This window comes from Dicentrarchus labrax, unplaced genomic scaffold, assembly GCF_905237075.1.
Source record: "Dicentrarchus labrax unplaced genomic scaffold, dlabrax2021, whole genome shotgun sequence".
NCBI classification, from domain to species: Eukaryota; Metazoa; Chordata; class Actinopteri; family Moronidae; genus Dicentrarchus; species Dicentrarchus labrax.
In genome coordinates this window covers 13598567-13610503 of record NW_026136707.1, presented here as the reverse complement: position 1 = coordinate 13610503, position 11937 = coordinate 13598567, and the positions used below count along the sequence as shown (strand labels likewise).

Below are 11937 nucleotides of genomic sequence, written 5' to 3'. Positions count from 1 at the left end.
CCACGCAGTGAGTGGAGAAACAGTGATTTTTTTCCCCCTCCTATTATTATAATTTAATTTATTTAAATTATGAATAAATGGCTCCTTGCTGCAGTAACAATGACAAACACGATTTTAATGGTAAAATGCTTAATTGTAATGTCTAAACAGAACTAACTAAAACAGTTTGAGAATTGCCGCACAATGTGAGTTCACGAATAAAATCTGTCTGAGCACTGTCATTTTGCGCCTTTATAGATTATTAAAATTGTTACAGGTAGACTTGCTATACTGCGAATTTATATATAATTTCCACACCTTGATAACACATTATAAGAGATATTCCTGAGGAGGAGAGCGGGCTGTTGAGTGGTTTAGGTAGTCTCATGTTGTTGGGCTATAATATTTCTCCCACAACACGAAACTGCCTTGATTACCTCAGTAAAACTCGTCGCATCATGAAAAGTGAATCACTATTAATTACTGGTCGCATTCAGAAATAATTTGGCGCAGACTGCTTCAAACACATAAAAAATATGATTCCAAAAAGTGCAATAAAGTGTTTAATGTTGGGCGTAAACGGAACTCTTGACATCATTTTTATGTTTTTTTCATTATAAAGCTAAATGATGTTACATATGTATCTGGACGTATACTGGATTTAATTTTAAGAGATGTAAAGTTTTCACCATGTCTACAATTTAAGACAACCTCTGCAAAAAGGATTTTGAGTGTCTGTGTGATCTAAGCAACAGGAAGTAAAGATGCAGGCTGGGGAATGAAAGGATTAGGGCTTGTATGTGTCCAGGAGAGGAGGAAAGGACAGACAAGGCCTCGGTTATGATCATTGCAGTCTGCCAGTTGCCTCGCCGTAGGAAATTCCGGATGCGTCTGCCTGTGCCAGAGAAAGGACACAAAGGCTTAGCTTTATTGGTGATATTTAGCTTAGACAGCCAGGTTGTAACCTAAAGAAAAACAACCCAATTGCCCGTGATAAAAAAGACTGTTATATAGCACCCAAATAACCTCACCCCACTTTCCGTTTTAGATTGCCTTCAAAGTAGACCCACAACCCTGCAGACATAGCAGTGTGCATCTTGGAAACTGCCCTTTAATAGCCTACGTTTTGATTTTGAAACCTCCAGTGACGCTTTAAACCCATTTCTGCTTGGTTTATCTTATTTAAGAAGTCTTGAAAATGTTTTATGCAGCCACTAACGAGAAACAGAATTTTCGTTTCCAAAGTGAGAGATTTATAGATGGAGGTCATTCAATTATAATACGTTTTTTATTTATTTATTTATTTTTTTTGTATTATTTTATGTTGGAGAGTAAATCATCCCATTAAGTTTTTATGAATATACAATTTTTTAAGCGAAGAGGTTGTTTGGTGATTTCACAAATGGAGGCTTTAAAGTAATACTCCCGCAGCTCCCCCTCCCCTCACCACTATGTTCGATTACACCAATATGAGATCTCTTGACAAAAATCATAATGTTTATTGCTTATAAAACGTAATATTTCCCAATAAAGGCGCGGGGATTTGCTATTAAAATATGGTAGGGAAAATGGTGGCCATTTACTTGAGCAGCAGGCTGATTTATTATTTATTGTTCTGTCCCACGGTCACGTGTTTGGGGCGCCCTATCCAGTCTTGGGCAAGGTTCAACTTGCTGGACGCATTGAGCCCTATAGCTGGTGCAGGAAAGCAGCACATTATATGCAATGAAACCATTTTTTCTAAACATTGCAGGACTGTAACGCGCTGTTTTTTGTTTTTTTTGCTTTGGCATTTTTTTCAAAGTCGATGTTGGGAACGAGTTATTATGTCGAGTCGCCTGTTCTTCCCGAGCAGGAAGATATGGCACCGAGGTACTCATCAGCTGCAGGGGTGGAGCAGGCGATGCTCACCGAATATGGCGGACACGAGTCTTGCCCTTTGCAGGCGAAATCTTCTATTTTTGGTGGATCATGGAGTCCAATCTCGGCCCACCCTCCAAACGCAGCCACACCGACTTATATACATCACCATTACACAAGCGGGGACAGCGATGGCATGTTTACGCGCTCCTGGGCGTTGGATCCGGTGTCCGCGTCCCTGTGTTTAACGGGATTACCATCGACAGCCATGCATTATGAGATAAAACCCGAGCCTCTGATTGGGAGTGCTGAATGTACAACTTTGGAGACGCACACACCTCTTTTGTCTGACATAGGAAACGAAGCGTCCCTTGTGGAGATTCCCTGTGAAACCACATCCACGTCTAAAGCCACTGAGGAGAGCCCGTCAGCAGAGGGAAAGAGGGAGATAGATCCAAGTAAGCAATGCAGTGTTTTCATTCAATTCTTGTCACTTTATGGACAAATTTAAATGATGAAAATTGCATTAATGGCTTGTGGATGTGGGGGAATTGTTTTTGGATGGCACCAGCTTGGTTTAGTATAAAAATGGGCGTAAATGTGTTGTAAAAGAATATAGTGTAAACTCATTTTATGGCACAATGGCATGATGACCTGTAAAAAAAGAGAATATTTATATTCTTCAAGGTGGTTAACACACTTCACTCTTTAATTATACAGCCTTTACAAAGGAATGTGGTGAGGAATTTGCTATCCTCAGTCCTCAAATTGCTCAGTGCACAGTGAAAATAACCCAAAGTAATTTCTTAACAAATTTGCATTTAATCATGCCAGGAGTAGCATGTCCTCCCCAAACTGTAAAGCCAATAGTCCAGTCTTGTTTTTGAATCCTGTTCTGAGAGCATTAACTCTCCTGTCTCCTGGTTTTTGACCCCCTGTTTCCAGATAACCCGTCATCCAACTGGCTTCACGCAAAGCCCACCAGAAAAAAGCGTTGTCCGTATACAAAGCATCAAATCCTCGAACTGGAAAAGGAGTTTCTATTTAACATGTACCTCCCCCGGGATCGTAGATACGAGGTAGCGAGAGTCCTGAGTTTGACGGAGAGACAGGTGAAAATCTGGTTTCAGAACCGCAGGATGAAGATGAAGAAAGAAAACAAAGACCGGCGGAGAGACAGTTAACTTGTTTTGGACTGATGGTGGGTTAGAGCCAGAGGGGGAGGAGGGGGAGGAGGGGGGAGGGAGGGAGGGAGAGGGGAGTCTGTCCTTAATATTCCTGACTTGTTACACATGTTGTTGTAAAGTTTGTGTCGTTAAAACAATGCTGGGTGTCTTTTTTCCCCTATGATATCCAGTGTTTGGTGTTTCTGAGAGGACTCGTCAGAATTTAGATGTGTTGTGTTTGGCGCACAGAAATAGTGAACTATACCATTTGTTATTTGCATGAAATGATCCTTGACTACCTGAATGTCTTTCAGCTACCTATTCGCATTGTTTAAGTTATTGTTTTTTGCAATCTAGATGTTTTTAAACGTTAGTTTTTGATCCATTTGTGAAAACACTGTGCACACTCAGATACCTCGTCGTTCCTGGTTTCATCCAAAATAAAGAGTAGTTTGTATAGCACATGACAAAAATATGTATGTCTTATTAATTTGTTATTATTTTGCCTTATATTAAGACATACCGCGCATTTTTAACACATTTAACAAAATATATACTATAAATTAATAAAATAGCTACTACCACTTACTTAATTTAATGCTCTGTTCATCTTAAAAAAAATTCAAAACTATGTCAACAAAATTGTATTTTTTACCTCTGGCATTGACAATGAATTGAACTTAAAAACGTGTTTTTATTTCAGGAAGAAAATAAACTTTTACTACGTCTTCTTGCTTGTAACCATTGAGCTTTATGGCGCAAACAACCCAAATAAGCCGCAAAAAACGTCCCAAGGCCTCTCCAGATAGTCTTTTCTCTCAGAAAGGCGTTTGTCAAACCCCACTTGCACGACGTTACGTTTCTAATAATAATATTTAGAAATTACAATAACATTATTGTGGAAATGAGAGAGTAATATGTGTCTGATTCAACATAGCAACGTTTAGGATTTTTCAAGAGTCGAGGCATCCTGTTTATATAAATATTCAATATACGGATGACAAAAGGCCGCAGTTAGGCTACTTGAATTATCTTTGGATATCCCTGAATCCTTCGTTTAAAAAGCTTTTACAAAGAAAGTCCGCAGCATGAATTGCAAAGCAGCAACAGAGAGCGTTGTAACAATTATAAACACAAAGCCACCAAAGAGTGAGAGCAAAATAAAGCAATAGCGAGACACATTTCAGCATTTATAGATTAGTTTGCACTTAATTATTGTCTGAATCGCAGCGTGTGTATTATGTATTCGTTTGTTGTACATTTTCGGCCTTTGAACGACACACAAACTAGACTAGATGCCCTCCAGCAATAAACCACAATCGCAGCCTGAACTGTTTATAAGGTGCGAAAACAGCAAAGCATGTCGAGGCTCTGTGACAGCAGTAAACCAGCATTTCTAATGAGGCTCGGGCAAACAGTCAAATGTGTGATATTGCTGTAAGACAAGATAGGCCTGAATCACACACACACACACACACACACACACACACACACACAGAGAGAGAGAGAGAGAGAGAGAGAGAGAGAGAGAGAGAGAGAGAGAGAGAGAGAGGGTATGGGACTGCAGATGGGACTGTCTTAAAACGTCCAATTACTTTACGACCATCTACCAACAATTAGACTGTCTCGGTGCAGAAACATCCGTTTGTTGTTTTGTCGCAGCAGAGCTCTCAGAACAACTCACACAACCACACGTACACACACACACACACACACACACACACACACACACACACACACACACACACACACACACACACACACTCACACACTCACACACACACACACACACACACACACACACACACACACACACACACACACACACACACACACTGACTGAACATGTTTCACACGCTGAAACCAGTTCCTCAAGATAAATCACTTTATTTAATGAACACAATTAAAAATAAAAATACACTAAACTAAAGAAAAAGCCCAAAACTTTGAATTAAATTAACCAACACCATGTGTCCTGATGATGGTGTCAGTGCTCTGTTCTCATCCGAGTGCTACTGAGCTCCCACCGCCAGCAGGTGGAGGCAGCGGCTCATCTGAAGAACAATATTCAAACTGGATGATGCGTTCAGGGCACACCGAGACCACTCCCCGTGTATTCCAGGGTTGCACAAGTTGTGTCGTTTTGGTCGTAAATCATCCAGTCCTGCTGCGTGTTCTGTTTCATTTTATCGGCATCTAAGGCACAAATAGCTCTTTAAAAATCTTTATTTAATTAAAGAGGGACTCTGTTTGGCCAGGGGCTCCTTTACTTTTTATTACAGATTCTGAGACAAAACCACAATAGTTTATGGCTGTGCATAGTGCTTTTGAATAGTTTAGAGGAATATTCTAAGCTGTGATAATCAATAATAAATTGATACAAAATAGCGATATAGGCATGCATTCACGAAATGTTTTGCAGGTCGTGACTGAGGTGGCATGACACACGTGACAAACACACACACACACACACACACACACACACACACACACACACATTTTCAGAGGCATGTCATCACTTCCCTTTTTTCCAGGAGCTGGATTGGGCCTTACTGGACCCCAACTGCACGATGAACTTGAGGTCTTAAAAAAGTGAGAGATACCCCAACAAACCTCCTAGTTAGCTCTCAACACCCCCTCACCCCATCCCCCACCCTCTCTGCCTCCACCACTCTCACCCCCAAAGGTCACCCACATGTAGCTCGTTAAGTCTCTCATACCTTTTTTGGGGAAAAATGTAAAGATATTGCGGACAACTGATGTTCCCATTTTTCAAAAACATGATATTTGACACAAGCCTGCAGTAAAGTCTCTCCCCTCGCTAGGGAACTGTGTTGTGCGTAAAAGGCATTCCTGTCTGATCCCAATGCACGTTTGGATGGATATCTTCCATGCAAACAGTCATTTGAGGAGCCGTGCTGCAGGAAAACAGAAAGTTGCTGGATGTATGCGGCGTGACCTCTCATGACACCTATACATCAAACCTCATGACACCACCGGTGACAGAGGAGGCTATGAATGAAGTATGGAGGAGAAGTTCAGGGAAGTAAAGTCATGAACACACTAGAGCTAGAGTCTGTTTCATCTACTTATCTTCACTGCCAATAGTCTGTTGTTTTAGATGTGGATGGGATATGTGTGTGTTATTATAGGCTAGTCTTTTTTGCAGAGAACAACACTTGATATTAATTAAGATTTCATGGTTTACTTTCTAGAGAGTCTCTTTCATCAGCCACTTGCAATCCCCAATTCATTTTCCTGCATTATCTTCTTTTTTTTCCTTTTTTTTAACTTAACATCAATTTAAAAGCATACTATTTGCTTCAAATCCTTTCGCTCATATACATCGTTGCCTTTACCTACACAGCATCGAGCAAGGACATTTGAATCAGAGAGGAAGAGAACTGACAGATTGTGTCTTAAAAGGTGGGTTGTCTATCCTGGTAGTGTTCTTTTATTCCTTTTCTATGATCCCCGTTTTTCATAGTTTTGTCTTCTTTTTTCTTTTCTGAGACAAAATGGGCCTAGAATGACCATATCACTGATATTTTTATTTTATTTTTGCAGTTGTCACGACATTTCTGCACATGTCGACCCTTTAGCTGTCGAATCTTCTCATGAATCCTGGGGGTTCAATAAATAAAACTATAATGTGAAAAGCCTGTCTTTGTTTCCAGGACACACACACAATCACATACACACACGGCTCGAAGCCAAATGTCTTTTCCAGACCAGAAGGACTGCACGGCTTGAATGTACCACTATATATTTTTTTTCTTTTCCCCCCACAGGCAGAATATGCAGTGATATATGATATAATGCAACGTTAACGACGGAAGCAACGTGCAATAAACACGTTTATAAACACTTTCAATCATTTCACCAAATACAAATTGAAACTGCATGACCTAGCTGATGCAAAATGTGTAATACATATATAATAAACGTGTTATTGCAATGAAATACGTTTCACATTAAAGACATTTCCAATCACTGAAAAACAAAAACAGATCATTTGGTGATTATTCAATTATTTATTTATTTATTTGTCTGGTTAAACATTTGCATCACACTTAAAAAAATTTAAAATAATTCCACAACACAGGGAAAGCAATCTCAGGAACTGATTCCTTTTTTTTCTAAACAATTCTTCAGTGGCCGCAGGTTTGGCCTGCTTGCTTCCCAGATGTCTCTTGTTGTCCTCGAACAGACGGGAAACGTGCCGCTCCTGCTCACAGCTCATCCAGACACCGTCTCTCCTGTCTGCATTCGTTCAAAGCAAGGAGCAAAATGTGGCTTTATGTCTGTACAGCTCCGAACAAGAACAGCAGACATTAATCAAAAATGTAGTTTCAATGTAAAATGTCCAACATGTTCCATTGTGCCAAATATTGTAGAGGTGGTTATTTTTGTGTGTTTCAGAAAGCTCTTTGTTCTGTTTCTACACCTGTGTTGACTTAAATCTATGCGCTCAGTGACCAGGTCGACAAGGTCTATATAAACTATAATTTATTTGCAGATTCTAATAAGAACATAGACTACATAATTGCGGTTGGTTTGGATAATTATTTGCAGAAATAACCTGACAATGAGATTTAAAGTAACTTGAATTACTTTCTAAGTCAGTTGTAGCATGTTACAGGCTGAATTAGGATATGGTTCGTTCACATGATCTGTTTAATATGCAGAGTATATGCTCACAAATAACTATTTGTCAAAATGGACAGTTTTATGCTGTAAAGTCAAACATTTCAAGCAAATGTAGTAAAACTGAATAATTCTAGAAAACGAACAGGCCAGAGAAATACTTATTCACGGGGTATCTGACAGAGAGAAAGGTATGAGACTGAATGGGATTTCTGCTGAATGCCAACACCCACTCACCTCAGCAAACAATTGGTCCTATGTAAAAGCTGCTCCGTTCGTTTCAATACAATTAACCAAGTCCATTCCTCTCGTCTGTGTTTTTCTGAGCCAGTATAATCCTTTTCGAAAACGAAAAAGCGACAGTTTCGTCTTACGATGGATTTCTGATTTATTATCGAGCGAGTGACCAAAAGAGCTTTGCGCGTAATGGTCGTGCGTCTCATCCAGTGCTTCTAAAGAAATCCCCACATTTCTAAATTGAAAACTTCTCCTACAGCCTACCTAGAGAGTTGCTGTCCTCTTCCTGGCCATATATGATCGAAGGGAGTGTTAGATGGTTTAAATGTGTTCTTAGGGCAGGGAGCTGTCAGACCTTTTGGCGAGAAAGATTGATCACACACGGGCTACCAGGGCTCTTTGTTTAGAGCCTGGGCAATAAACAGCCATCAGATCCGCACCTTTTCTCTGCTTCACACTACAGTGGCAAATCATTTCTACTCTGCGCTCCGTTATAACCAATAATGGTGAAGTGTATGGATGATGGCTTAGGTCAACATTATCCTTAAAGGTGAAATAAAATAAATGAAATGGGGTGTGGGGCAGGGAGCTGTGAACTGTAAAATGGAGATAAATGCCCGTTAAATAACCCAGCTGCTTTCTTACATTGACAAAAAATGTTGCTTTTGGTTGATTTCCTATAAATAGTTAAATGATAAAATGACCTAAAATAACATAATATATTGGGCAGTCTATATAACTAAAGATGAAATTGCTCCAAAATCGGATGAACGCAAAAAAAAAAAATCATATTGAAATCTATTAAAAACTAATTTCTCTCTCTCCTGTGTGTGGTGTGTGTGTGTGTGTGTGTGTGTGTGTGTGTGTGTGTGTGTGTGTGTGTGTGTGTGTGTGTGTGTGTGTGTGTGTGTGTACTGGGGGAGGGGTGGACATGTTGTTGGATGTCTGGTGCAGCTTTTCTATCCAAGCAAACCTTTCAAGAGAGTCTCAAGATTAACGCCTTGGCACTGATAACGACTGGGGCGTCGTTGCGTTATGAGACACAAATGTGACTGTGAAATGATTTGTGGATTGCCACGCTAGAAATAAACGCACTACATAGGAAACACACACACACACACACACACACACACACACACACACACACACAAAACACACGTACCACAGCACAAACGCGCTTACCCGCACGGCAGACGAGCGTGGACGAGCAAAGAAGGAGGCACGGCGTTTAGGTTGGGTTGCGTTTTTTTTTTTTTTTTTTGGGGGGGCGCAGTGGTGAACAAACTGACCCAAAAAAATGTGTAAATAAAGCAACCCCTACCCCCGGAATGAGGCGTTACCCCTCCGACTTTCTCGATCAATCACAGGGGACAGTGGCTTCTTTTGATAAAAACCCCAAATTGTCATTGGGCAGATGCAATCATGTGACAAGCAGCACGGTCTAATTCCAACCATGTCCTCATGAAAGCAATAGTTTATGGCACAGGTCTCCATACGACTATATCCAGTTTAGTAGTTTATGAAAATAAACTGCTAATTAAATCTGAATTAACTTAAAATCAGCGAGTTTTCGAGAAAAGAAGGAGGAGATGAATTACGAATTTGGGCGAGAAAGTGGTTTCATCAACAGCCAGCCGTCGCTCGCTGAGTGCCTGACATCTCTCACTAACCCTGTCGGTGATGCATTTCAAAGTTCATCAATCAAGAGCTCGGCGCTTTCACACTCGACACTGATTCCTCCTCCTTTTGAGCAGACCATCCCCGGCTTGAACCCGGGCATCCACCCACGCCACAGCCGCTCAAAGCAGGCTCTGAGAGGATGCAGCCCGCTGCAGGCTGCATCCCTACCCCCGGAGTACCCGTGGATGAAGGAAAAGAAAAGCATCAAGAGACACCAGACTGCTGTTGCTGCTGCTGCTGCTTCTGCTTCTGCGACAACGGCTGACTCCTCACCACTCTACTTCTCCCCCCAAGGCAAGACAAGATGATTAATAACCTCCATGTAAAAGGCTCCTCATTGTCTGAGGATTTCCCCCCTCTGCAAGTAGCTGCATCCCGGGCCTTGTGCAACGTGGGCGTCCCTTTAAGCCAGTATAGGATTTTGATTTAAGCATGCTTAATCTCATCAAGTAGCTAACGCGCTGACTTGTGATGCAGTGTAAGAGTGTTAATGTTTGACAGTAATGGAGAGTGATAGATTATTCTTACACGGGCCAGCAGCTGGCATGTTCATTAATCTTCACCCTCCGTCCTGTCCTGTCCACGCAGACCCATCATATTCTGCCCGTGGCCCATAAATCTTCCCAGTTCCTGGTGCTTGCTTGCCACAAGTTTCCCCCCATAGAGCTTGTTTTCCACCACACACACACACACACACACACACACACACACACACACACACACACACACACTGTCTTGCTGTTTTTTTTATCGCCAGCTTTTCTGTGATTAAAAAAAAATCTTTGGTTTATTTTATTTAGGTTCACCAGAGTTCCCAGAGGGTGGTGTTGGCGGTGGAGGGGCATCCCGGAGGTTGAGGACTGCGTACACCAACACCCAACTTCTGGAGCTGGAGAAGGAGTTTCATTTTAACAAATACCTATGCAGACCGAGGCGAGTGGAAATAGCCGCACTGCTGGATTTAACGGAGAAACAGGTGAAAGTGTGGTTCCAGAACAGGAGGATGAAGCACAAAAGGCAGACCCACTGCAAGGAGAACCGGGACAGTGAGGGGAAATACGCGTGCCTGGACGACGGGCCCGAGGACGAGTTTGAGCAGGAGGCGGACAGCAGCGTAGCCGGGACGCTGCTGGAGAGGGAGAGGTATTTCCACCAAAATACCTTGACTTCACAACACTGTCACAACGGCCACAATGGGGAGAGTCACAGCCCGACTGTTACGCCTTTGAACAGCAATGAGAAAAATCTGAAACATTTCCCAAACCCGGCACCCACTGTTCCTATCTGCGTGTCAACAATAGGCCCGGACAATGATAATTCCACGAGCCTGGACGTTTCTTTGCAGGATTTCCACGTTTTCTCATCCTCCTCCTCTTTCTCACCAAGTTTGTCAGATTCAGCACAAAGTCCCCTGCCTTTATCGTCCGAAACTTTTGACCTTTTCTCAGAGACACTCACAACCATCGACCTGCAGAACTTGAGCTATTGAGATATCTCAACAATGTTTTATTTGAATTCAGAAACTGTTCATTTTATATACTCAGTTGTAACGTCAGGGGGTGGGAATTAATAATACAAATAAGGTAAGTTAAAGCGAAAACAAAGAAAGCTACTATTAAGCCTATATGGGCAGTTTATTCCTGCGAGAGGACATTTCACAGTTTATTTTTATATGGATTTCGACTATAACTGAACAGAATATTTTTCTTGAAATAAAACTTTACATTGATTGGAATCAACGGCGCTATAGTGTCTTATTTCACAATAAGAAAGTTTGGAGAGCTTATTGATTTCATGCCCATACGTTAAAACATAAAAATATATTTGATAGTCTTGGCCATAAGATAAATGAATTCTGTTCATGCATAATTCATACTGCTGAGCAGATTCACCCCGTATTCAAATAAGAAGAATATAGGCCGTATAATTTAAAAGCCACAGGATATTTTCTAAATTATATATTAAGTTAATATGTTCTCGTAGTATAAAGGCACTATTGATTTTACAATCTCAAACTTCCCCAAAACAAATAGCTGCAGTGAACATAGAGCACCATGAAATACAAATTAAATGCAAGTGATATAAATGTAAAATTGTAGTCGCATCCCAGTTTCTTTTATTTATTTATTTTTTACAAATCTTAATGATTTATCCCAGCAGATTTCTTTTTTTAGGAGATTCATTGTCTCCGCATGTTTAAACCCAGAAAAAGAACATTTGCAGTGAGAATTGCCTGCTAGGAGTCCCAGGCCAAAAGCTATGACTTTTCTTGGCTCTCCAATTAAATTTTATTGCCTATAAAACTCACAGCACTGAGGGTGCTTGTTTATGGCCTGATCGGCAATGCAATAGTATCTTTTTGAATTAA

At 41.0% G+C, this 11937-nt stretch overlaps 2 protein-coding genes and 2 long non-coding RNA genes across 4 annotated transcripts; 2 read left to right on the top strand and 2 right to left on the bottom strand.

Moving 5' to 3' along the window:
• Positions 1-529: 529 nt before the first annotated feature.
• Positions 530-1969, bottom strand: LOC127367715 (uncharacterized). Its single transcript, XR_007885534.1, has 2 exons — positions 1891-1969; positions 530-874 (listed from the first exon to the last, which is right to left on the bottom strand). It is a non-coding gene; the product is annotated as an uncharacterized LOC127367715 (long non-coding RNA).
• hoxa9b (homeobox A9b) lies at positions 884-3063 on the top strand. The gene is made up of 2 exons (XM_051407769.1): positions 884-2297; positions 2785-3063. Exons 1-2 carry the CDS (start codon positions 1787-1789, stop codon positions 3021-3023), a joined length of 750 nt encoding a protein of 249 aa, XP_051263729.1. The 5' UTR covers positions 884-1786; the 3' UTR covers positions 3024-3063.
• A 1637-nt stretch (positions 3064-4700) lies between these two features.
• Positions 4701-8140, bottom strand: LOC127367714 (uncharacterized). The gene is made up of 2 exons (XR_007885533.1): positions 7890-8140; positions 4701-7268 (listed from the first exon to the last, which is right to left on the bottom strand). It is a non-coding gene; the product is annotated as an uncharacterized LOC127367714 (long non-coding RNA).
• Positions 8141-9220: 1080 nt separating this feature from the next.
• On the top strand, positions 9221-11304 carry hoxa2b (homeobox A2b). Its single transcript, XM_051407759.1, has 2 exons — positions 9221-9863; positions 10370-11304. The coding sequence occupies exons 1-2, from the start codon at positions 9479-9481 to the stop codon at positions 11056-11058; spliced, it is 1074 nt and encodes a 357-aa protein (XP_051263719.1). The 5' UTR covers positions 9221-9478; the 3' UTR covers positions 11059-11304.
• The last annotated feature ends 633 nt before the right edge of the window (positions 11305-11937 follow it).